The following is a 26,393-nucleotide window of genomic DNA, read 5'->3' as shown; positions in this document are numbered from 1 at the left end:
CCTAATTTTTCTCTCACGTTTTGATTGGCTTTTGTTCATATATTCTTTGAGACATACAGTAGAAGCTCAGATAAGTTTCTTATGCAGTGATTCAACTATGAACAATATACATGTGAGTCTGTGCGATTGGTAAAAAGGTCTGCGATAACTTATTTTAGTTATTGAAAAAAATACAGTCACTCCCAATTACTGTAAGAAATGAATATATATATATATATATATATAACAATCTGTATCTCTCACAGTTATATAACTAGACTGAACTTTTTAGCCAATAGAGACATTTTTTTGATTAATACATGTATGTTATTTATAGGCCTGTCCCACTGAAGGCTTTTTCTTTGCTCTACATTATAATATATAATATTGGAAAGAGTTCTAAACACATTTATACAACCCCTTTGCTTTCTAGTGTTTTTTTGTATTCATTCCAACTTCAAAACACACCAAAGTGGAAACAAAGCCTTCACAACTCAGGAACTGTCTGAGGTGAACCATTTGTACAGTCCTTTCATGTCTTTTTCACTCCAGGCTTTAGCTGGCTTCATAAAAGTGGAAAGCTCTATGATAAGTTACGTTTTTTTAGAGCTCTTTTTAAAGCTGCCGCTGTAACAGTTGTATGTGTAATGAGTTTAATAGAGCACACTAAACCCTTATAGACAAAAAAAATGCATTAAAATGTACATTGTACTTCCACACAAGGCATCAAGGAGACTGGAATCCACAACAAGCAGGAGACGTTTATTAGCCAAATGAGGCACTTGGACCTGCTGATGAAGAGAGACGGACTAAATAATAAAAGCAGTTGCTGATGTTTCAGTTGCTCAGAGACGAGCAACTGACTAGTCGCTGTTCTGAAGGTAGCAGTGCCTTGTTAAAATGCACTCCATCAAAGTTCCCTTTGAAGTAATGGCTGACAGAAAACATAATGTGAATTTGAGTTGACAGGTCCGTGGGGGAAAAAAATAAAAATCTTGGGAAATATTGAACACGGCTGTAGAAAGAGGGAGCCGAGTTGAAGTCAGGTCTCACACCTCTCTTTTACATTCACCGAGCTTTATCTGCGTTTTAATTAAGTCAACAGCTCGGTAAAAAATGTCTTGATATATTTTATTTTATTTTATTCATTTCTGAGAAACCCCTCGTTTGGCAAATTTCAAAACTAAAGGATTTCATTTCACTCTTCCAACATGCATATAGTGCTCTCTGGATTGCCTGGGAATCTAAATGTTAAACCGCAGTATTGCCTCATCTCCCTCGACAGGACAAGAATCCTTTTTAAAAAGGTGTCTGGTGTTCTGCCATTTCATCACCGCTCCTGTCATTCTCTGTGCCACAGTAAATAATCAAGTGGGCGTGCATCGCGATAGCTCTTTAGCTTTGTAATATATACAAGAGGAAAGTTTAAAGCCCTCTCTGTGAAAACCAAGAACCGATTATGCAGAGAAGAATTGACACGCTGTGGCTGAATGTGGAGCGAGTCAACCAGAGGAAATGCACTTTTCTTCCATTGAGGCAAAGCAATACCACAACACTTGGACGAGTGATACTAAACAGCCAGTTTGTATTCCAGTCTTTATTTGCCTTCTCTGGCTCACGTGATGGGAATGTCAAAATCCACTGACAGTCAGCCCAACGCTTTTGTCCATACTGATTAACGTCAATAAATACTGCATGTATGGCCATGACCCTTTTTGTAGTAACCTTTATGGTCCTCAGGCGGTGAATCTTATTTCACATTATCTGGTTAGATATCTAAACAACTGTTGGACAAACTGAAATTTGGTCAAAACATTCATGCTGCCTCGGTTAACTTTGTTGATACTCCAGACTTTCACAATGGCGCTTCAGAAATACAAATATCTTGTTGCGTAACTTGAACAAGTTTTGTCGCAGGATTGCAAGTGACCTGAGTGACGGGAACTCTGCGACTATTTGCATCATTGCAATGACTTTGTTTGTAATCTCCTCGCATGGCAAGATTAGCTCCATCTTTTACCAGCTTGCTGACCTTAATGGTTTCAAGTGAACAATCCTTTGGTATAGATTGACGTCTCGAACAGAATCAATTGCACTAAAATTGGAAGGCTAAGTTCGCTTTGCTTATTTACCATATGGCTTGAAACACTGTCGAGCACATCCTTGCAGACCCACTAGCACAACCGAAGACAGTCTTTCTGTAAATACTGCAGCTCGTAAGAAGAACTTCAGTGACGGTACATGATGCAACCTGAGAGCTTTTCCCTGTGGGTTGCAAATATGTCAAATGGCTGTTTCTCAGGGAGAAGATGTGACCCGACCTTTACCCCACAACAAAGCTACATGTCATCTATACAATGAGTCTTTTGATGCATTTTATTGGGATGTAGGCAGGATTTTAGTTTAGAGATGAAGTAGTAGATGGAATGGTCTGCTGTCACAATTCAACAAAGCATATCAATTAATCCTTGAGGTCTTGACATAGGGATTCTTTATTACACTATAGGACTTGTGTCCCCTCCAAATGTATTGAAGTGGTAGCAAGTACCTGGCCCCTGAATGTGCCGGCCTCTGATTTTCTAAATGTACAGTGGTTCTAAGTGTTAAAAACATAATATGATAATTTAATGTGAACCGGCTTGTCTCATGCAGCCTTTACACACTAAGCCCATTGCTTATACAAGCCACACTAATGGGAACAGAAATCTGGCAGTTAGCATCCTGTGGCACAGATGTTTTCGGGTCTGTTTACCTGCCCCATCTGGAATCGTGTTAATGTGGCAGCTCAAAGAAAGCATCCCTGAATGAGGCAAAAAGTCTGTTCTTACTAACCTTAGTCATCTAAAAATATTCTCTCCACAGTGCCCTCCGGGGTTGAGTCCTATGAAGGATGGGACCGGGTGCTACGACCACCACATCGGCATCGACTGCTCTGACGGTTTCAATGGCGGCTGCGAGCAGCTGTGTCTCCAGCAGCTGGCCCCTCTGGAGGATGACCCGACCCTTTACAACATCCAGATGTTCTGTGGGTAAGGAAGGACAGATTTGACATAAGAATTCATAATTACACACATTACCGGGGTGTTGACCTGCTGTCAGTGACCAGAGTTTGATTTGATGTGGCTGTGATACAGGTTTATTATCACCAAAAGTGTGCGGACATGAGTTACCTCTTAGTGTCTGTGGCTTAGATCATTTACTTTAACCGTGACAGCACCCATATATCTTCTCTGTTAACAGTCAGTAGGAAATGCTCAGCTTTTTATTATACATTTACACAGAGCATGGTTTGATGGTTACATTTTTCAATCTTTAATGTGCTACTCACTTGTAGTTGGATATTGCAGTCAGTTATGTTGAAGATACTTGTTTTAAAACATTGCATCATAAATGTCTTTGCGTAACTCAATCGCCTCCACCTTTTCTTACATAATGAAATATATACTGTATTGCCTATAGGTTGTGGTTATTAGGTATTTTAAGGTATACCTTATCTAATTGTCACATTGTCCATTTTCAGTGACTTTTCATAGAAACTTTTATTTATTCTAAATTCAAATGATCAAGTCTTGAATTCAACATGTATCTTAACATTGTTGAGTAGCTTTAAGCCATAGGGCTTTTTAATGGAGATTTCTGCTGTTATCTGAAATAATCCTTTTATTTCAAGAGTTGAATTACATACAGGCTGTTGTAACTGCTCATTGACTGAGATCTACAAAAAAAACAATTATTCAGCACAGTAATCGCTCATTACAGTCGCTCGCATATCGAAATTGCAACGGACCGTTCAACTGCTTGGTGGTTGAATGAGGATGAATTGATTTGGTCTCCAGTGTTTATGTAAAACGTTTTTAAAGTGAAACTGAAGACATTTAAAAAGTCCATCGCGATGTAAATGCTTAATTTCTTCCATGAGAGTGCACATTTGTGAGAACGTCGGCCTCCTCGGTTTGAAATGAGTTTAGAATTACCTGTTTGCTACTTTAACGCAGCAGGATGGAGACACTTGAGTTAACTATGTTGTGCTCCCTCAGCATTCCTAACTTCTCTTTGTACCACTAATTGGGATTTTCTTTACCAGTCTGCCACATAGTGTGTGTATATGACAGCACCCTGTCATTCCATACCCACATCAACGACACTATCCGGTCTGCCTACTTCCACATCCGCAATATCAACCGCCTCCGCCCCTCACTCACTCCCAACACCGCCGCAATCCTGGTTCACTCCCTTGTCACTTCCCGCCTGGATTACTGCAATTCCCTTCTCTTTGGTCTCCCACAAAAACTCCTCCATAAACTTCAACTGGTACAGAATGCTGCTGCCCGTATCGTCACTAGAACACCATCCATCAGTCACATCACCCCCGTTCTACATCAACTTCACTGGGTTCCTATTAAACACCGCATTGACTATAAAATCCTCCTCCATACATTTAAGGCCATCCATAACCTCGCTCCTCCATACCTTTCGGCCCTCCTCCATATCAATGCCCCTACCCGGTCGCTCAGGTCTGCTTCCTCCATCAGCCTGACCGTCCCCCGAGTCCATCTGTCCACCATGGGATCAAGAGCCTTCAGCCACTCTGCCCCTCACCTCTGGAACTCCCTCCCCCCTGACATCAGGAACATTAACCCAAATTCAATCACTCTTTTTAAATCTTGCATTAAAACCCACCTGTTTAGGCAGGCATATAACTTTTAATGTTCCTGTCCGCTGAAGCTGTTGTTCTGCTGCTGCTCTGCTTTGTGCATTTTAAAAATTTAAATTAACTGTATTGTTGACCTGGAGTATCCTGAAAGGCGCCTTATAAATAAAATGTATTATTATTATTATATCTTCTGTTTGCTGCGGATGGCTTTGTCACTCACATCACACTAACTCTTCATCTGCAGACGTCCTGTCATGTTAATGTTCAAAGAAAACGTTCCCCTGCGCTCAACCTGTCAAGTCTCAAATGAGCAAGTTTGACCAGGAAACTAATTCTCAGTCAGAGACCATACACTGTCACTCATAACCCACTGATCTGAAGAGCTTTTTAGAAGTTTGAATGATTTTACACTTGTCTGTCGTTCATTAGCATACTTTCGATATATTGGCTGTACTAATGATATGTAACACAGATATGCAAGTCATTAGCCATATAAATATTTTTGTTTGAATACGACTTTTAACTTCTGGAATCAAATTCTAAACTCATTAAATCTAATAAAAATGTGATGATTCCAGTTGGGCTACTTTAAGAAGTGTGTAAACACCCTGCAGTCATAGTATCCGGTAGGAAATCTGGCTACATGCTTTATTGTCACAAATCCACCTTTATTTGTGAAAGATCCTCTTCAGGGTTCATGGTAACTGTCCTGGGATGTGCAGCAAACCAGTGTGTTAAACTCTCTCACCCGTCGGCTTCTCTCCTCTGTTGACACAAGTCGACAAAGCAGGTCGTCCAGAAAAGAAACAACCCTCTTTGTTTTTTTAGGTGACTATGATTTGTTTGTGTATAATAAATTGTAATTGGGCAGTTCTGCAGACATTGTGATTGTAGCGCCGCTATGCCCTTAGACAACCAGTGACTTATGGCAACCAGTTCAATTCAGATGAATCCACAAAGTTTCATGTATGCGCAGTGGTGTATAAATGACTTGAAAGCCATACTTGAGTAAAAGTACAGATATCTTACCCGAAAGTGATTCCAGTTAAAGTCACCCGTAAGAAAATGACTTGAGTCAAGGTCTTAAAGTACCTCATATAAAAATGTACTTAGTATCAGAAGTATCTGGTGTTGAAATGTACTTAAATATCAAAAGTAAAAATACAACTATCAACATTTGGTGCTTTTTATAGTACGCCTACACACAAACAAACAACCCCAAAAAATTCTCTCCAGGCTTTTTTTCAGGTGACTGAAAAAATATAAAAAAATATATACCTATACTGTAACATTTTACAAATATTGAATCCCAGATGCTGAGGTTTAAATAGTATTGGACTTATATTCCGATTTTAATTTATAACGGGTAACGAGGTGTGCAATAACGATGTAACGGAGTAAAAGTATGTTTTTTTCTTTCAAATATAGTGTGGTAAAAGTGGAAGTCCTGATGAATATAAATACTCAAGGAAAGTATAGATCATCCCAGGAAAGTATAGATCATCCCAAAAACGACTTAAGTACTGCAATGTAGTATTTATACTGCTGAAATTGCAATTAACTCTATTTGGGATATATTATTGCAGCTATTCTGCTGGGATTTTCTGCACATGTTTCAAAATGGTTACTTCAGAAATGCACCAAATTAACCATCCTTCTGTTCTGAAGATGTTGCTCATATGCAGCTGTGTTTTGCAGGTAGTGGGGTGTAAATGAGAGAAGTTCATAGAGTTTGGAGTGTCATCATTTGGTCTAACTGGAAGTTACAGTATATAGCTAGTATCCAGCATCCCATGGTGCTCCTGCATATGCTGCATATTTTTAAAAACAACAAAGCTTTCTGCCAAGTTTTACATTCTGATACTAGAATATTGTTTAAAAACAAATGCTTTGTAGACCACTATGGATCTGAAGATATAAAATATGAATTTAACGTGGCTTAATTGTTCTGAAATCAATTTTTACCAGCACCTGGTGCTGCATCAGTGCTGAAATCAATCCCTTCTCTTGTCCTCCATGGCTGAAAACAGATGTCCATATAATGTGGAAATAGAGTGTGTTTTTTACACACTGAATTATTTACAAATGAATGCAGTTGATTTGTTTGTTTGGGGCAAAGTCCAGCCAAAACTGTCCAATTTAAAACCAGATAAACAGTGAGTTTCTCAGTGGTGGGGGTAAAGCAAACCGACTATTAGTGAGACATCGCTGTTGGGAGAGTTGGAGTTGGGCGGATTCAGCAGTGGTCAGTGTCCTTGGCTGTAACTGACGTGTCTGATATCTTTTAGAGGAAGGTTGTTTTTTAGAGGAATTGAACGTTTGTGGGCGACTCGCTGTATTTCTTTAACTCTGGTGTCTCCTTCGTGGAGGATAATTGACAGTGAGTCACTCCCGATCAGCAGCGTGGGCAGCCAACCTAAAGATGTCCCTCGACCGAGCTGATGATGAGGAGAATGAGATCATGGTGGTTGTTTTTAATGCATTGACCATTCAGGGCTTTGTCTGATTGTTTGGAGAAGTTTGTTCATGCACAGTAGCAGCTGCTGACTATCTGAGAACTATTTCCAAATTAAAGTCATCAATGTGCGAATAAAAGTAACTTTTCACCATGAGGACAGATGAATGAAAAATCTGCCAAACTTGGATTTGAGGTTTTTATTTTCTTTGTACCTGCATACCTGAATACTTCTCTCCAGTCTTTGCACAGTCGGCCTTGACAAGTTTGAAATCCGGAGGGCAGCGCGAATACTTGTAATGTTTTGGAGAAAAGTTAGAATGCAGAGTACGGTTTTAACAGCCTGGGCAAAGATATCAGTAAAAGCTTTGTTTGCCCCCTGCACAATTGAAGGTTATCTTTCACTTTTAGTTCTGGCTAAGTGCAGTGCTGCTCACAGCAATTCACACTGTTGCTGTGTGCAAATATTGTTTTTTATATTCTTTTTATTTTCTATTACAGGTCTAGGCATACCGAAGACAATATGAAATCTCACACTCTGAAAGCTAGTGATGCTCTCTAGGCCGACATTGGAGGCATGAACCCAGTTTCCCTGCCCTCAAAAGGCTGCATGTGAAATGACTGAGTATTATGTTGGCCCTGGCTACACTTATTTTCCAAGAAAAATCATTTTATAAACCGACGCCGTATTTTTCATTACAAGAAGATGAAATAAACCAAGGGAGGCTCATGAAAGTTATTCCATGTGGGATAAATTAAAGTGTATTTTATCCTTATTTCATGGGAATGAGAAAATCTATTTGTGCAGGTAGAATCAAATGAAGAAGTGTCTGCGAACGAGGCTAGATTTGTCCTGCTTGCAAATGGCTGTTTACATTTTGATGATTATAAACCAATAACATCCAGATCTCTTCCGTACATATTTTTAGATATATATTATTTAAAAAGAGCTCACTAGAATTACTGCAGCATTAACGGTTTGTTTACTTCTACCTACATTTTTCGATTAGGCTATATAAGTCTATAATCTTGGACGCATCAAGAAATCCTGAGAAAATATTGTGAACAATAATACTGTATATTCACGATTTTCTAACATACTTTTTTTATGGGTCGCAATATATTCTGTTGATTTCTAATCCCTTTACATTTCAGTTATAGAACATACGATAATCTCGTGTTTTGCATGTGAATCGGTAGAACCTGGAAGCGAGGGACCAGATTTTATGGTTCAAAGCTTCCTGGTTTCTGTTTTTAGTCTGACCAATCAGGATTGAGGAGGCTTTGTTTGCCTACAAGTGAACAAAAGTACAAAGACTAAAGCACATATTGTATCTGTATTCATATACAGATAGTAAGGTATCTCTGCTTGTGTTGCTTGGAGGGAGTCCAGGAACTTTTGTGTAACCATCATGGTTCAGCTCTCTGACTGGTTCATATGGGATTAATAAGAGTGATAATTAAAGATGTACATATGTTAATAATGTTAGCAGCACCCATTAATATAATAATAACAATAATGATGATGAATAATGATAATATGCATTATATTAATACTACTAATAATAATTAATACTACTACTAATAATAATTGTTGGAGTCAGAGTCATACAGTTCATCTATGTGCAGCACTTTCTCTCTTACACATCACAGCTGTGAGGGGTAATTTGGGAGGAGACAGAGATCAAACCCCCAACCTTCTGGTGAGTGGACGATCCGCTCAGCATCCTGAGCCACAGCCACTTTCATAATATACACTTATTATAGATGGGAGTAACTTACCATTCTCCTCAGAGCAGTTAGGCCAGTATAGGCCTCCGTAGATTGATGGAGACTGACTGACATTGGTGGTTTTTCACCTGTTACCACAGGAATCTGAGACACATACTGTAATACTACTGGATGTAAATACTGTATAATCAGGTTATAACCATATTAGGATGCAAGGTGTAAATGGAGTCATAGTATCACCCCCAGTCAATCACAGCAGAGGTTCTAAATCAGCTTGAATAACAGAAAATACCTGCAGAGCATTATCCTCTGTGAAAGCTGCTCGGAGGTGCAGGATTCATTGATGTGCCCAAAATGACAAGAGATCTCCACGTCTGCATATATGCAACGTTTTCATTTTCAACCACGTTGAAATCCCCCAAAAAGACCCCACACTGTTTTCTTATGCAACAAACCATTGTTTTCTCCCGTGCCCTTTCCATTGAACATCATGTCGTGGACACTATATATTACGTCAAATGTGCATAAGCGGGTAATTCAAACTGCTGTTGAATCTAATTCTCGACAGCAGCGTTTTGTTGTCACTTTCCATTGTGCAGATGTGGCTCATCCTCCTCTCTCCCCACTGGAGACTCACATTAGCTCGGCGACATTTGGCATCCAGGAGACAGCTTCTACGTTGTAAATCCCTGACAGATTAGCTTTCGCTCTTTAACCCCCCCGTCTTCCATTTTACCCTCTCTTGCTTTATCTGCCTTTGATTCATTCCAGTGACTACATTATACGGCAAGATGTCCAAACATCATCAATATGAAAGAGTCTTGAGAGAACTCTGTGTTTAGATTCTAACCCCTTTCTTCTCAGATGGGGGATTTTGTGCCACTTGAGCTGAATAAAATGTAGCTGATTCTTCAGTACTGAGCTGCGATGCCTGAGCTGTGAATATTCTGGATCCAGCAAAAATGTTGTCCACAATGTCTTAGAATAAATAACTCTCATGGCTAAATCAATATTTCCACCAGTTTGCTCACAAACACATTTTATATTGCCCACGTTTATCACAAAGGAACGGTAGTTAAAGCAACATAAAACTAGATGTAGATGTTTAAAATGAATCTCATAAGAAGTTAATCATCATAAAGGTGTTAATAATAAAGTACAAATGGGATATCGAAAGGGGAACACGGCCGGTGAATGTTGTTGAAAACAAATGAATAAATAGAACAAAAAGAGGACTATAAAATCAGAGTTACAAATTTACCCTCTTCTAAAACACAGCATTACTGAAAACAAAACCTAACTCTTCCATCAATGGAGCAGAAACGCATCCAAAACGGTTTACCTGTTACTCTAGTGTCTGTACAGAAAGGCCATCAAAATCTGGATTGGCTGCTAAAAACTAAACCGGCCCCAGTTCCCACGTAGATTCTCCAATTGACTTTTTACAATTTCAAAGTCCAGTCAACCGAGTTATGGCAGAGTGATTGACACACGAAGGATATCAGTCTGTTGCCCTGAGTGCTGATCCACTCTTAACCGGTTGCCGTGTTGATCGATGATTCTGATTGGACAGCTGAACTGGGTGCCACTCTAAACAGGTCCCACAGGCAATGGAAGAATGGAAACAACACCTCCAGTCTGTGTCCAATGAGACATTGGGTTCCACATATCCCGCTTTAACATAACAACTACCAGCATACATGATGGACAAGAGGTGGCGCCCACAGTTGCAACACCTACTTAGCTTCATCCATGTTATTATGTTTTTCGTTTAAAAGTGTTCATACAAACAGGATCTCTGTCCACCCAAGTGTTTTGGCTACGTATAAGTTTTAATCAACGTCTATACTAACACGTCTGAGAATATGAATGACATGCATGTGGGGTCATGTGATAGGAGCTTGAGGAAACAGAGAGGGCTACGTTGTGGCCAAAAAGACCCAATCAGCAAACGGCTGTGAGTGTCTACATCCAGACCAAAACACACCTGGAGATTTCAAACTAAAACTGAACCAACAGCGTTTCTAAACTTTTGTGCTTTAGCTCCCGAGTGGTGAGGGGGCCAGGCCTATCTGTAGCAGAATTAATGCATTTTCAATTGATATCTCTATAAATAGAATCAAATGGAATAATGCAGCTATATGTATATTGTGGCAGGCGTGTATGAGAATAACGAGGCTTGCACAGAGTACTTAATTTCAACACTTAACTTGCGTACCATACACCACACGACAGCAGCCTGGCTTATTTATTTAATACAACAGGAACACTTCTCATGTGAACCGTGACTGGACCCCATTACAGAGACCATGTTCGACAGTCACGGTGGCTACACAAGTGAACCTAAATAATCACAACATTACCACCCAACGAACACAAATACACAAAACCCACATGACCAAAGTCTGAACATCCACCAAATATCAGTCTAAACGGCTAAACATTGCCAAAACTAATAACAGTACCATGAGCCGTTGGAACATGCTGTCCAATCTGAGTGACCGGCTCACTGATAGCTACAATATATATGTATATATATAAATTAGCCCCAGTTTAGAAGGATATAATGTTGGTGGTATACCTGACATCACTCATATTAAGATCGAAGCAATTAAAAAGGGGTTTGGCACATCTAACAGTGTTTTATATCAAACTGAGCTAACGTTGTGTTCGTTTTACAGACTGTTTCATAGACGAGCTGCTTCACAGCTTTCTGTCTGCTACTACCTTCCTCAGGACTTTGAGTGTGGCGAGCATTAAACTTTATGACATGAGTAAAAGTTTCACAGTTTTCAGAAAGGTCAGTTGTCTGTTATTTACCTTAAACAACTGCTGAGCTATCAACCAAGTGAAGGAAACTGATGAGAGTTACCGCCTACATTATTTTCCACAGAACATCATTCCTGTCAATTTATACATTTGTTCATATTTAAGAATTATAATTGAACAGAGGAGTGTTTCTGTTTTGATGTTTCTTTAGTACAGGGAGAGATCAGATTGAGTTTTCTTTATTTATCTCAATATCTCACTGATGTTGATGAAATGTAATAAACTACAATTGAGTTAATTAGTTGGAGCTGATGAAATCCTCGCTTGTCGCTTTGAATTATCACTTGTCACAGCCTGTTAAGACACAGTTGTAATTTGCACTTAAAATTGCAGCACTTACCATTTGAATATTGCACTCTTTTGTCTGTTTAATTTGGATATAAAGACAATTAAAGGGGTCTTAATATGCTCATTTCCAGCACAGCCGGAATAAAAATCCTTGTTTTACTCAAACTGTCTTTAAAGCAGAGCCTCAGACAGAAAACGGGGAAAAGTGAGTTCCCGACCCTCCAGCCCCAGCTCCCTGAAAGCTCACTTTTGAAGCCTGTCAAGAGGCAGCACATTCAGTTTTTGTGAGCACTGCCCCATCAATTAGTTCAGCTCAGTTCAGTTTTGAATATTTTGTATATTATAATTATCAGTAATATCAGTAGAAGAAAAACAATTTTTTTAATTAATTACCATAGATAAACGTGTAATTTACAGTCTGAAAAGGAAGAAGGAACGTGCCTCTTGACTTTTTATATTCTACACAAAATCAAACAAAATGGAAATGAATAATGCAACTCACTCTCCTCTTGTTTCCCTCAGTCCACTTCATCGCTGTCTTGAGATTTTTGCTTTGTTTAATTTCTTATGTCAGTGCATTCCACAAAGTCACCCCACGGATTGAATTAGACATTGTGTCCTTACCGCCTTTTTTGTAGGATGAAATTGTTTGTCCGGTGGCTTTATAGGTTTTGTCTTACTTGTGTGATGGCTTGGAAATCAAACTAATTAAGATTAATTAGTAGTTACAACTAGAGAGCAGAATGTGCACTTGAAAAAAAGTCTGAATCTGATCCAGAATATAAAAGTGGACAGTAAATCATTTAATGCCCGACTATTCGGAGCAGTGTGAGCTTTTATCTCACAAGGATCCAACATACAGTTACCTCATTATTTGAAACTTTGACCACATTTAATATGGACATCCAACATTTTTATAACGAGGAAGAACATATAGGATCCCTTAAATTATTCAGGCCTACTCTGTGTTAACATCTCTGCAAAGGCATTCCCTCAGCACACAAACATACTGTAGGTGATGCAATGCACAGCTCGGCCAGATGTTTGACACTGTTCCACTGATCGATCGATGGCTGTAACATACCAAGCAGTCAATCAAACATGGTGTATTGAGGCTTCACCAAGCATCAATGACAGGGAAAAGCCTGTGAACATGTGAAAAATGCAGGCTTTGCGAATATTTATGAAAACCATACATATGCATTAAACATTTTTGTTATAGCTTAAAATTGTAAATGTTTAATTTCAAGAAACGGGGTACCCTTTTAAAAATGACAATTGGAAGAAAATAGATCAACAGATATTTTAAATGGGTTTCACTTTGACATAAATATTCATCAGAAATCATATTATTACAAAAAGTAAGTATTACAACAAAAGAATATGCTAAAATCACAATTTATATCACTAATGTTAATTACTCACTAACCCTGTCATGCAGTGCCCAAGTATATGCATTGCAGTTTGTGAAAAAGGAGTGTACAGATCGGGGAAAGCGTCCTATTGTTCATTCAATCTGCTATGTAATCCTCCATAATGAGTTTATACTTGCTAGGAGAGAACAACTCCCTGTCATACATTAGATTATTTAAATAACAGTATGACAATGTTTTCTCTTGGTTTGAAAATTCTATTCTCATTAAAAAAAACTTGGTAAAGACTTAACTTCAAGTTGAAAATGCTCGGCTCTGCTTTCTGTAGTCCAACAATACAGCAAATCAACACATACGTAGCCTTGGGCTAACCTACTATATATCACAATTGTCAGGAAGAAAGGTTGGAAGTGAGGAAATACTGTATATGAATCATTTAAGTGACTGAGACTTGTGTCACTCCAGGTGCATCGAGGACTACAAGCGTGGTCCAGATGGAAGGTCTTGCCTGCCGCTGTCTGAGGCCTGCACTGAGGGAATCGACTGTGGGGAAGCGCTGGACGTTCCCGCTAACCAGACGGTGTTCAGAGACCTTTTCTATGGATACAACAACCACAGCAAAGAGAGCACATCTGGACAGATACTCAAGGCCACGTTCAGGTGAACACAAGCTGTTTGTGAAGTGGAGCATGTGGAACATGTTTATGCCATTTGTATCTCAGCAGGAAAAGCTTTTGGCAGCGTTTAGGGCTTTGGCGTGGAAAGTGTTTATATCCAAAATAATAAATAACAATCTGTATCGGAATCTCTGACCTGCATTATGAAAAACACGTACATTTGATACATACAGAACACGTCACAATCTAATTGTTAATAATTTGAATACATTTGGCCCCGTTTGTTCGAGGAAAGTCCACCAAACGTGTTGAAATGCCAGCTTTGCTTCTAAGCACTATCTCACTAAAGCAAAATGTTTACCCTGACATGACGCAGAGAGCAAGAGCTGTTATTGGTCCACTCGGTAGCCTCTCACTTCCAGCAGGCTCAGCGCCATTTTTGAATTAACTTGAAGGAACAAACAGAGACAAAATCATCCAACAAGATCCGCTTAGTAACACTCGCCATTGTTCTTAACTAACCAGAGAGGCCAGGGAACTTGTTTACAAGCAAACCAGAACCCGTAATCATTCCAGAAGCCTAGAAACTCTACAGCCACTAGCGTTTCGGCGATGTCGTGCAAACTGCGACTCAATAACTCGGCCCGGTTCGTAGGCTTTGTGCGTACCAACGTCTAGCTAAGCATGAATTCGACTTAAGGGTCAGTGAGCCAATCCTTTATAACACCACTGCTTTCTTCAACTAAGATGTGTGAAGATAATCAGTCAACCAGGTCATGGTTATTACAAGAACTATTTCAAACAAGGTCACCTGGACTTGGATATAGACATTTGAAATTGGTTCACCTCTGATGGACCTTTGTATGTAATATATCTGTGGGGTTCTTATCAAGGCCGTTGATGTGACTAAGTTCATTAGTGCTCCCAGCTGTTGTAGTGATGGTCAATGGAGTCATTGGAGTCATTGGAGTCACATGAGTTGGGAATGGTTGCTATGTCTCCAGGGAAGGGAGGAATTGACTGAAAGCGTTATAGGTGGAGGATAAATTGAGTGATGGTTTCTCTTCTTTGACGTAGATGACCTCCTTCACTCCTTTCAAACCACTTTTCCTCTATCCATCCGTCCTTTGTCTATACCGCTAATCCTTTGGAGCCTCGGCGGGGGAGCTGAAGCCAATACCAATTTTCCTTTTTCCTTTAAAATATTTACACTGTTGTTGAGGGAATGCCACTTAACCTTCAGCTATAGGTAAACTGCTGAGTCATAACCTGAGGACTTGACCCTCCTGAGTAGACCCATGCATTATTTTTTAATGGCCGTGCTATCCCAGTTATATTTAGGTCTGTGCATGAACTGCACTCTATTTAAACTGCATACGCTATATTGCTTTACCGGGAGTGCAGTGTTTTGGTTGTACACATTCTCGTCTTAGTTTGTTTCTGCTTTTGAAAAACCCTGTTATGTAATGCTTGTTGAAGATTATCTTATTATATATGTGATGGCAATTGTCTTGCATTTATTCTTCATTTGTCCACAGCTCAGAGTGGTGGTTTTCACAAGGATTTAGTTCCATTCAGGTGTTTTGTGCTCCTTGTCTGGGGTATGGGCTCCCTGCATCATCCAATGTAGACCTATCCTGTCTTCTTCAGTGTGTATATCACAGCATTTTCTCTGACATCCTCTAGTGTGCACATGATGTTTCTGTCATGCTGGGTTTACATTTTGACCCATGTCTCATCCACATATTCAACTTTCATAGTCGGTTTCTCAAAAGAAATTCAGCATCCTGATTTCTTCTTCTATTTTAAAGATTGTCCACCATTGGAGATTGTGGTGAGCCCAGGAACCAGCAATGCTTAAATTCTCATTGTACTTGGTTGTATTTTGGGTCTCCTCTGAAAGGTGTCAAGCACTTGTTACCTTACGTTCTCCACCACCTCCATAGTTGGGATGTTTGGAAACATTGATGTCTCATCACCATCACTGATCCCCCACGTATAATGCTGTCATTAATGTGGTCTTCAAGTATCTACAACCAGTTTCCCAATTTGAAGAGTGTGTCCGAAACTCATCCCTGTTTCACAGCATCATGGTCTACCTCTCCTGTTGCTGAAAAGATTGTATTAATCCTGGAGGCCCATTGTTGTAGCACTTTTTGCCCTATTAACCATTTGAATGGGAGAATACAGCCATAATTTGGAGGATACAAAGAGCGGCTCCCTTTAGTTGATGATACTGAGTTAATTGTGTGAATGAGAATTATCAGAGAAGCGAACTGTATGAGGGATGAATAATTTATCCAGGACTAATTATATTCATTATTTAGAGCGCCATCCAACATCGACTCTTTTCATGGACAGCAGCAGTGAGGTTTAGCCTACTTCATGGCGTCGGGCTGGAGCTGGCCTCTTTTTAGTTGTATCCAAAGTGGTTGGATGCTGAGTCCACTCACAGCTCCCCAGTGATCTGGCACTCCTTGGGAGGCAGCGGTTGTCAAGCAACAAGTCTCTGAAAGCAGGGCCGCTGGATGACAACCTCGTTCCAGCTGATGGAACAGATGTTTAGGCTGACGAGGGCTGTGCACGCAGGCAGACTTTCTGAGATGCAGCTTCTCTCTGCAGGCCTCTGGGTCTGTCGGTGTCGGACGAGCTCAGAACTAGACTTGTTAAATAGTCTTGGGAGTATTTGAACCTGCCGGGCAGCAAAACTTAAGTACTAGAGCATAAAAGGTTATAAAGTTAGATGTACAGTTTGTTGAGTGAGAAAGATGAAACTTTGTGTTTTTATTAAGTGATAACTTTCATTGGCAAAATATATTCTCCTTTGAAAGGTAATTTCTCCAGTTTGATGAATTAAGAATTGGTCTCTGTTCAATGGTTGTGTTTTGTCCTGACAGCAGAATAACAACAAGGATGTTTGAAAATCTAATTGAGGTTTGATCTATCGTTAATTGTATTATTAAATTAAGATATTAGCCTCTCCAGGTTGAAGAAGATAGTGCCGGAAGTGGTATAAGTTACTTTTGACACCTTTTATTATAGATTGAGAAGTTCATATGGAAACAACCCGAGCATGTCTGAAGACTTTATTGTAGAAAGGTGATAATGTCACTTTATGGACCCAGAGAATCTGCAGAACTTTAATCAAAACCCACCGTTTGTCACCCAGATCTATTCACGATGAAAATGAGGGGTGTCCTCACGTCATGAATGAAGTCACACTGTGGAAACAGTTGGAGAGCAAACCTAATCAGGAGGTAGATGGTCCTCACAGGTTGTAAAAGCATATCGGATTGAATCAATATATTTAAAGGTTATTTCATGAAGGGGCAGGATTTTATGGTACATTTTTTATGTCAATTCCCTTCCAATAAAAAATGATGGCGATAGTAAAGCGTGGCACTGTCAGGAATTGTCCCCAATAAAACTCGAGACATTTCTCCTAATCTCAGGCAAATACCCCGAGGAGCAGAATTACAAAAAAAGCATCCAATGTCTCTGTAGAGCAAGTAACTGATATTAAGCCACACAGGTTCAAATGTGGCCTGTTTCCCCTTGTAATTTGTACAGGGTTTGATGTGGACAGTAGGGCCCTTTAAATTTGGGTTAATTATCACTGTCCACATGCTGCAATCATTTCCATTGAACTCAGGAAGCCGGAGGGTCAGCGAAGTCATCCGCGGCCCAGGAATTTAATTTGGGCCGTGCATCCATTCCGCTGCCCGGAGGCAACTCAGCCATTTGGGGATTCCCCAGTGGAGTTGCAGAAAGGGAGGAACGGGCGGAGCAGGGAAGTTAACATCATCAAGAATCCAAATCTCAAATGCTCTGATCTCATTTGAAAGTTCTTGTGAACAGAGAGCGCTGTTCTGAGGCAGACCAAACGCTTCCTGCACAGATGAGGCGGTGGAAGAGGAAGGCAGACTCTTTTGGGAGGCGCGTTTATTGCAAGGCCTCATTAAAAGAGATGGCAGCGAATGAATTAGAACTGACCACAAGCCCTTGTGCTGAAATTAAACCTATTTGGACGAGATGAACATTTTAATGTAAAATTAACAACAGTTATGGGGAGGGAGCTATGCATCTGAACACTGAAGATCAATTGGGTGTTTGAAGTCAGTGGAGCAGTCAGCGTAGATGGTGGAAGTTACAGCTTGTTACGTCCATTTTGAAAGTTGGCCTCTGGCAAGACATGTCACACCTGAGGTGGTAAGAAAAAATGTTTTAATCCCGATCCACTTTTCCAACAAAATTGAATGGATTCTCCCTTGACCCATATCACCTCCTTCCACCAATTTTGTAGTCATGTATTCAGTAGGTTTTGTCTCATGTTGCTTAGTAACAAAATGACAGGGGAGAAAACATAGCCTCCTCTGCAAAGGTAAGAACCAAAGGTTAATCGACAGTTTAACAAAGTAACCTCAACGCTTCTCGGCAGAAATAAAGTTTTAGTGTGAGCCAGAAATCACACCCTAAATCAAAAGCGTTAGATATTAACAGTAAATTACTGTTGACTGTAGAGAGGTGGTGGACTAGTGGCAGAAACTTGGACTATGGGCAGAAAAGGTCTCTGGTTCATCTCTGGTTCGACTCCACAGAGAAACAACAAAACCTGGATTGATCTGTCCAAAAATCCAAGAGGATTCTCCCTACCCTGTGTAGTGCCCCTGAGCAAGGCACCTTACTCCCCCAACATCTGCTCCCCGTGCGCCGTACATGGTTGCTCACTGCTCTTTGTGTCCTGCACCAGATGGGTCAAAAGCAGAGGTTACATTTCCCTACCTGCATGAGTGTGCCTATGCATGTCTGTGCATGTGTTTGGGATAAATAAATGTGTCTTAATCTTAATGGTTCGAAGCCCTTTTCTACCTAAACACTGTTGACTTTTACTTGATCTTTACACTTTTGACTTGTACTTGATTGTCTTTCTCATTGTCAGAAGAACTAGATCTAGATTATAAAATAGACAAGTTACATCCCTACCATATAAACCATGCGATCTGATACGTTTAATTGATACCATCAGCTCAATGATGGATTATGAAACAATAGGCTATTGGGCCCAGACATGTAAAAGGTCCACAAACCCCCAGTAAGAGCAGGAGCCTCAGATTGGAGGATATACCGAATTTGGATTTTTGTCGTTAAAGCCCTTTGACAATAGATAATGACAGGCTGCAAAAACAAGATAGAAGATTAAACCAGTGGTTTTGAAAATATCCGGCTTCTGAAAAAGCAATTTAGTTATTTCAGATATCTGAGTTGTTAAAAGCTTTTTCCCTCTGAAGTTCTCAAATTCTTTAATGATCCGTTATCTCACCACAAATCAAAGAAAGAAACAAGGCCCATATTATATATAAACAGTTTAGATAAAGTAGTTTGATCTAGCTCCACCTGCTCTGTAAATAACTGCTTCAGTATTAATGATCAAACTTTTACATTAAAACTTTAACTATTACCACTAGTCTACATCTGATAGTTTCAGGTGTATTTGGTTAAGTGTCTAGATGACAGCCCAGAAACCATAGCAGAGTGAGCATGTGCTCACACTGGGTCAGGTAAACAAGAGTAGATCATCTCCACTGCAGTTGGTTTCTTAGTAACAAAAAATACTATGAAATACAAACAGCGACGGTAAAAAGTTAGAGCCGTTTTCAGACTCAATGGAGATCCGGACTTTCCTCAGAGTTTGTCTGTCAGATATGAACAACGCAGCAGAGTGCTTTTTCGACAACTTAGAAATCTCTAAGAGTTTTCAGGTGAGGGTTGGCAGCACAGGCAGAGACAAGATGTAACGCGTGAATTTCGCTGAAGAGACCACATGTTTTTGCTCACACCAAATTGAGAGTGGCGAGGTGAAACCAAAAGTTTTGGCAGCGCTTTGCCTTCACCACTGATTGATGTTCAGCTGACGAGCCGATGAAAGTGCTGACGGAGGCTGATGAAAACAGGTTCAGGGCTCCAGTCCTGAACGACCAAGGCAGGCGACGCCCATTAAGTAATCCATGAATTCACCAGCTGAATTGTTACTTGGCTTCGACTCATATGATCAGGCTTCAGGAATGTTCGTCTCTTTAACCCTTCCCTTCTTTAAACGTGCTTCTACTGGAAACCATTTCCTGAATTTATCTGAGCTTATTTAATTTTTTTATAACTTGAAACGTTTTTATTGGACTCTTCTCTTGCTTATTGTGAAACACTTTGTAATCTTTTGAAAGTTTTTTTTGAAAGTTTTTATTTATTATTTAATGCAAGAAGTCTGCCTATTACCTGAATAGTTGCTCAATATATTGAAGAGTATAAAGAGTTCGATAAGAGACTGATAATAACATCCTGAAATTACATAACTGTCAGCATTTAGCCGTAATGGAATATCTAAAAGCCAGCATATTGTGGAGGGTCCTTGACCCATCCTAGCACATGCTGGTCCTTTTGTGTCACCATGACCGTTTCTTTGAATCTCTCTTTAAGTCTCTTTCGAAACCCATCAGCTAAAAACGCTGGAGTTCCCCGTGTTCAGATCGAAGCAGCAGGTGGGAAATGTTCTTTCCTTTCTTCTCTCACTGTGTCATAGAGTATAGCTTCACTGGCACAAATGTAATTCTTTTGAGGTAATAACTGCAGCTTTGAAATGTTCTCCTAACAACTGGACCGGCCGAGTCCCTTCATCACTCCCAGAACTCCCGCTAGACGGAAACACTGACGACCAACCGGTGTGCAGTTAACTGAGGCTGTGTTAAATTAACTCCAGCAAGGGAAACCATTCAAACTCAGGAAAATCCAGTCATGTCTCACAGCCACTCGAGGCTGCCATTGACATAAGTCACTGGTCAGGAAAACATGCAAGTGAAACAGGACAGTGTTCTCGTGTAACCACGTCAGGCTTATTCTTTGCCCTTGAGAAAAAGCGAGCAGAGACAGAGGGAGGGATGGTGTGAGGACATTTGTATGTGGTTCTCACTGGCACTTCTTCAAAAGCTGCTACCCCACTGTGTTGGGGCGGCACAAAGCATCTGTGTCTTGAAAAGAAGTAGTCAAATTTTAATTTTGTGTAATCATCAGAGGTTTGTATTTTTTCCCCTTGTTCCAAACACATTGCGTTATCTTTGCTTTCTTCCTTGCAGAAGTCGATTTTCATCAGGTTAACTTATACTTGTTTTTTTTTCCTCCTCATCCTACCTCATACAAAAATCGCAAATTCATACAGAAAATCTTAAAAAATGTAATCCTCCCCCAGGGAAAAGTTTTGACGGCCTTATGTTTTATTTATGTGCGGAAAAAGGCCGATACGGGGGAGAAATGGACCTGCCCCGTGGCCCCTGCAAGGGTTTTCTATTTACACTGTCAGAGGCAACAGCAGGAAGGAAGGGGAATAAAAGGAAAGCAGCGAGTGGTGTGAGCAGGTGTCCACTGTAGCATAACATGCATAGGAACATATCCAGGGCGCTCAGCACACAAGATGCGCCTCCTCTCGCGCTTTTACACGTACACACGCGGCCACAGTGGGTGTGCAGGCTCCCCGTCTGCACCGGACAGCCATCCCTTTCAGCTCCATCTCCAGAGAGCGTCATCACACACACCGGGCTGGTTTGATTCTCTCCACCCAGCATGCCTCCCTCATGGTTTGTCTTTCAAGCTCACACGGCCTGAAATGCTTCTCATGTTTTTTCAAAAAGGAAATGCACCCCTCCGCCCCCACGCAGGAAGCCCGGCCTTCCGCGCCCCCCCCCCCCCCCCCCCCCCTCGGCCTCACAGGCACACTTGTTATTATCATTTCAAAACCACATAGACTTTATTTATTGGATTTCCTCCGAGGTAGAATAAAAAAAAGAAAGAATCAATTGATTCGTGGTCATTGGCAGCAGGCCGACGGGGCGTAATGTAATTTCGGTCACAAAGCGACATGCGGTATGAGGTCCGTGCCCAGGAAGGAGGTCACAGTGACATCTTGGGAACATCGGGCTTGATATGAGCCGGGTTAATATTACAGAGCGCGGTGACGGGGGTCTCCAACTCGCGCTCTCTCTGCGGGAGCCGGTGGAGTCCAGTAATGAGATGTTAAATAGCTAACCTCCTCTCATTACTCCTAACACCGCCCTCCCTCCCCTCTCTATTCCTCTTTCACACGACAAGCTCCGAGCAGCTTTTAATGAATATTTTAGTGGCCTTTGTTCTCATTCTGGTGGCTGCTTGGGATCAATAATTAAGGCCACGTTCCCACCTGAACTCCCTCCCCATCGCGCACGCACACACACACACACACACACACACACTACTCTGTGTGGGTATCTTTATTTTTTTCTCCTTCATTTCTTTTGGCTCACCTCCATCTACTGTACCCTACCCTCAGAACCCCCACCCCCCCTCAGGAGCCAAACCTTCATTGACTGTTTTGATTAAATTGATGGAGTGGACGGGGTGTGAAAGAGGTGGACGGTGGCCCCCACGGATTCTCAATGAAAGCTGTGAGTTTATACTCAGAGGCTACATGCACAGGACTATGTGTTGATTGAAAAGGCATCAACTCTACAGATACGCCTGGTGTCCTTCTCCAACAAAAATAGAGGTCTGGAAACCCTGCTGGCCCGAAACCATGGCCACAGGATATGTATTTTTGTTACACCCCTGTACGACTAGAAGAAATAATCAAGAATTGGCTAGAAATTCCACAATGTTAGCTCTTTTCGAAAATGGTCAGTTTTGAAAAGTACGAAAAATACAGTAGTAAACATATCACATCATCTGACAACACAATATATTCAACACAGAAAGTAGTGTTTCCACTCGAGTTCCCCACGTTGTGTGGGCGGAAATAGCAGCATGTTGTGTATATAACACGTGTGAGATCATAACGTTAACTGTACACAAACAATGCAAACATCTTCACATCTTCTTTTACAAGCATATGTTTATTAAAGTGCTTCAGACAGTTCCATATGACTTTTTAATCACACTTCAGGAATGTTTCAATGAAATAACCTCAGATTTCAGCATCATAACTGATCATCACATTACTTTTATTGAAACTGTCAACACATTATTTTAAACTCTAAACCATATTTTCACGTGTGTCAGTATGGATGGTCATTACCACGATGCAGAGTGAAAACGCTGGTGTGGACAGAGACTGTTTTAGTTTAAAAACAGTGCTTTTTAACAAAAACACAGTAATATGGATGTAGCCACCGTCAATGAGTCTGGGGGACGAGCGTGAAGAAAACAAGTCACAGGGTTGTTGTTGTTAATCAAAAGCATCCTTGTGTTGTTTTGTCTCATTTCAATAATTCACCTCTTCTCTTACTAGAGGAAAAAAAGTTTGAGCTCGGCTTTAGTGTGTTTTGGCAGCTCCTCACACTTGAAGAGAATTCCTTCTAAGACAATAATGACATCCTCACTCTGCCAGATGGCTGTTCAATTTTACATGTCATCATCCAACAAAATTAACAATGAAGATTGTCAGACATGAATGCAGCGATGGAAAACTCCCCCCCCACATCCCAGTTAACATGCATCTAAAAAGGACAAAAAAAAAAGCTGACAGCTGAAGACAAGTATAATTGATTTTGGGAGAAACTGAAAGATGTTCCACTTCGGTGTCAGCACCAACCTTGTTTGGAGCTGCAAATGTATAATAAAGCACGTTTCAGTAGAAGTTGATGACGTGTGTAACCCAATGAGCAGCGTTCCCATAAATTCCACTTTGTTTTTGCATTATTCTTCATCATTATTCCACTCCAGAGCCTCAGGATGCATGGAGAAGTGTTACAGCGATTAAGTGCCCGACCAGCCGGCCACTTCACAGCACCGCGGCTGTTTTTCTCATCAGCGGCAGCTAACCTTGCGTCGTTTTTATGAGCCTGATTTTCGTCCTAATTGCTTATTCCTCCCCTGGCCACGCCATGACCATGCAAATAAACTGTCACTTGAATTCTGCCGTTTGACGCGGCCACTCCAGCTCCGCTTCTGCCCCAGCCAGTGGCTTTTGTCATTCTCAAGCTGTGACTTTCCCAATGGCTACAATTTGCAATTTGTAAATATTCAAGTACTCTTATTTGTTTTCCTCCACAGCTCAGATCCACAGCACCAGAGGGATACATTTTTTAAACTACCCGTTGTGTATGTTAAGAGGAAATCCAGTATCAGACATTAAAGCTGCCATGTTTTAAATGAAAACTTGTAGGCACATCTTAAAAGTGCAATGCTGTTTGTCTTCAATTGAACTGTAACCGTAAAGAAAGTCCATACAATCTAAGTGAGATGGTGTAGATATTTTATGCTTAATTTAATAACTGGTGTCGGTTACCATTACTGGAATGAAATATTCCCAGCATACAGGAAGTGGTAACTTGAAATTTGAGAGCAAAATAAACGGCAGCACATGAGTCATCCACAGCTGTCTAGACTGTGTGGGAACTATACAAATCTATGTAATAGATAAGGATGTGCTTACCTCAGAAAAGTCAATGGTGTTAAAATGAATGTCTACCAAAGCTTGGTTTTGTACACATGCTGTCAGTCGAGCAGGCACACAAATCATCAGAGCAGTAGTAAAAGGTGAGGTCAGATTAAACTATCAAAATTGTAAATCAGAAACGTCAAAAAGTGAGATTAAAGAAGAAAGACCAGCAGAGTGGTTGCTAGAAAAACCTCTGTGAAGCAAACTTTTTTATAGAAATAAATACTTAAAGCTTGTTTTGATTCAAGATTGTAGATATGTATTTTCAGAACAGTCCCACCCCTACCTAGAATCTATACGTTTTACTTCAATAATCTCGCTTAACTTTTGGTTTGTTTTCAGCTGATCAGCCATGTCAGGGTTGTGATGCTGAATTTCTAGACAATTTACTTTGCTGAGGGCAAATTTGCCATAATCAGTGAACGGTGGCCAAAACGACTCAGGCTATTGACCTAAGCAATTAACCCAAAATGTATAGAAACCAGCATTTATAACCTTTAACCGAAGCTCATATTGGTTCATTTGGTTAATACTTTCCCCAATAGCCGCATTCACGAACAATACTGCATTTCCTCCCTCCTCACTCCCCCAAAGATCTGCTCTCACTTTATGCTTTAACAATAAACATCATCGCTAATCAGAAGTAATTAAGACTTGAACCGTACTGAAGTTTACTGTGTTTGTTGATACTCAAGAGTTTACAAGACACGTATTTAAACACATTAGAAAAAAAGTCCAACATTTTGGAATGATCCGCATTCATGATCCGACACCATCGATTAAAAACTAAATACATGTATGAGGAGCACACACACACACACTCACACACACACACACGTACACACACACACACACACACACACACACACACACACACAGCCCAACAGACAGGAGAAATTCAACCAGGAGTCACCGGCATCAACAGACAAATGAGGGATGTCAGCTCTCAGACTGAAGATGAGTCAACATGCAGCAGAGCCATCAACATTATGAAAAATGAGGTGGTTAATGTAAAACTTTGTCTGCGTAATTGGTACGCTGTATTGATCTTCCATTAATGATCTGCCATGAAGTAAATTTCTGCAATCTGCCTTTTGAGAGTAGCAGTTACCTTTCCAGCTTTGATCTACTCCCGCATTCACCCTGGCTTTGTTTCCCTCGGACTCCTTCGCCTGTCTCCTTTTAATGAAGGTTGTCATGTGAAAATAATTGATATTTTCTGAAACATAATTCTACAGGCGGCTATAATGGCATTTACAAACAACGTCAAAAGTTCCCATTATATCATGGGATTTTCAGAAGCTCGACTTAAGTCTTGGACTTGTTTAGTGACCTGGTGACATTATATGTTCTTACAAGGTTTTCCAATTTGGTCTCATCAAGCTTCTAATTCCTCAAATCTCTGCCTGGCTGTATGTGGTTTGTATATCTTGAGAATCATTCATCTTATTAGCCTCACACTTGACATCTGTATTTCATGAGAGCCCAAGGAAGCACTGTGTGGAGTTTAGCGTGACTTGGAGATATGTGTGACGTGACATGTTCAATATTGATACAATTTGTATAAACAGGCGAACAGCACCTTGTAGTCTGCGGGGCTGAAGCAGCGCGCTGTCAGTCCAACCTGAACATGTCATCTCCTACATCAGGGCTAACCAACAGCCCACTGTGAATCCCCTTAACGCTCGGGACACACTGGCTGCAGTTGTGCTGTGCATGCACGTAACAGCTGCGCCGTGCGGTTGTCAATTGTCCACACCGGCAGCGCGTCTGCTGCGGTTCTGCTCTTATATCTACTGTACTTCCTGGAATAAAGGGTAATGTACTCAATTAAATGCCAGGACAATACGATATGAGGATGTGAATCTGCCAATCTTGGGAAAACGATCAAAGCCTTATTTAGATAAATTCCCAGAAACACTCAAGTGCTTTTACTTTGAAACGGACATGTGGATGGTGTTGCAAATATGTCACAAACATAAAGGTTTGCAACACTTCCTCCACCTGTTTC

General features: G+C 40.6%; 1 protein-coding gene across 1 annotated transcript in view; it reads left to right on the top strand.

Moving 5' to 3' along the window:
- Window positions 1-26,393, top strand: part of astn1 (astrotactin 1) — a 421,252-nt gene that overhangs the window by 197,594 nt on the left and 197,265 nt on the right. Inside the window, exons 13-14 of the mRNA XM_053438754.1 lie at window positions 2,842-3,008; window positions 13,775-13,969. Of these exons, the coding sequence (XP_053294729.1) occupies window positions 2,842-3,008; window positions 13,775-13,969 (362 nt within the window). The remainder of the gene's footprint in view (window positions 1-2,841; window positions 3,009-13,774; window positions 13,970-26,393) is intronic.

The sequence above is a fragment of the Pleuronectes platessa genome, chromosome 13 (assembly GCF_947347685.1).
Source record: "Pleuronectes platessa chromosome 13, fPlePla1.1, whole genome shotgun sequence".
In the NCBI taxonomy this organism is placed as follows: Eukaryota; Metazoa; Chordata; class Actinopteri; order Pleuronectiformes; family Pleuronectidae; genus Pleuronectes; species Pleuronectes platessa.
Note: the sequence above shows the minus strand (reverse complement) of the source record. Positions and strands in the feature narration are given on the sequence as shown.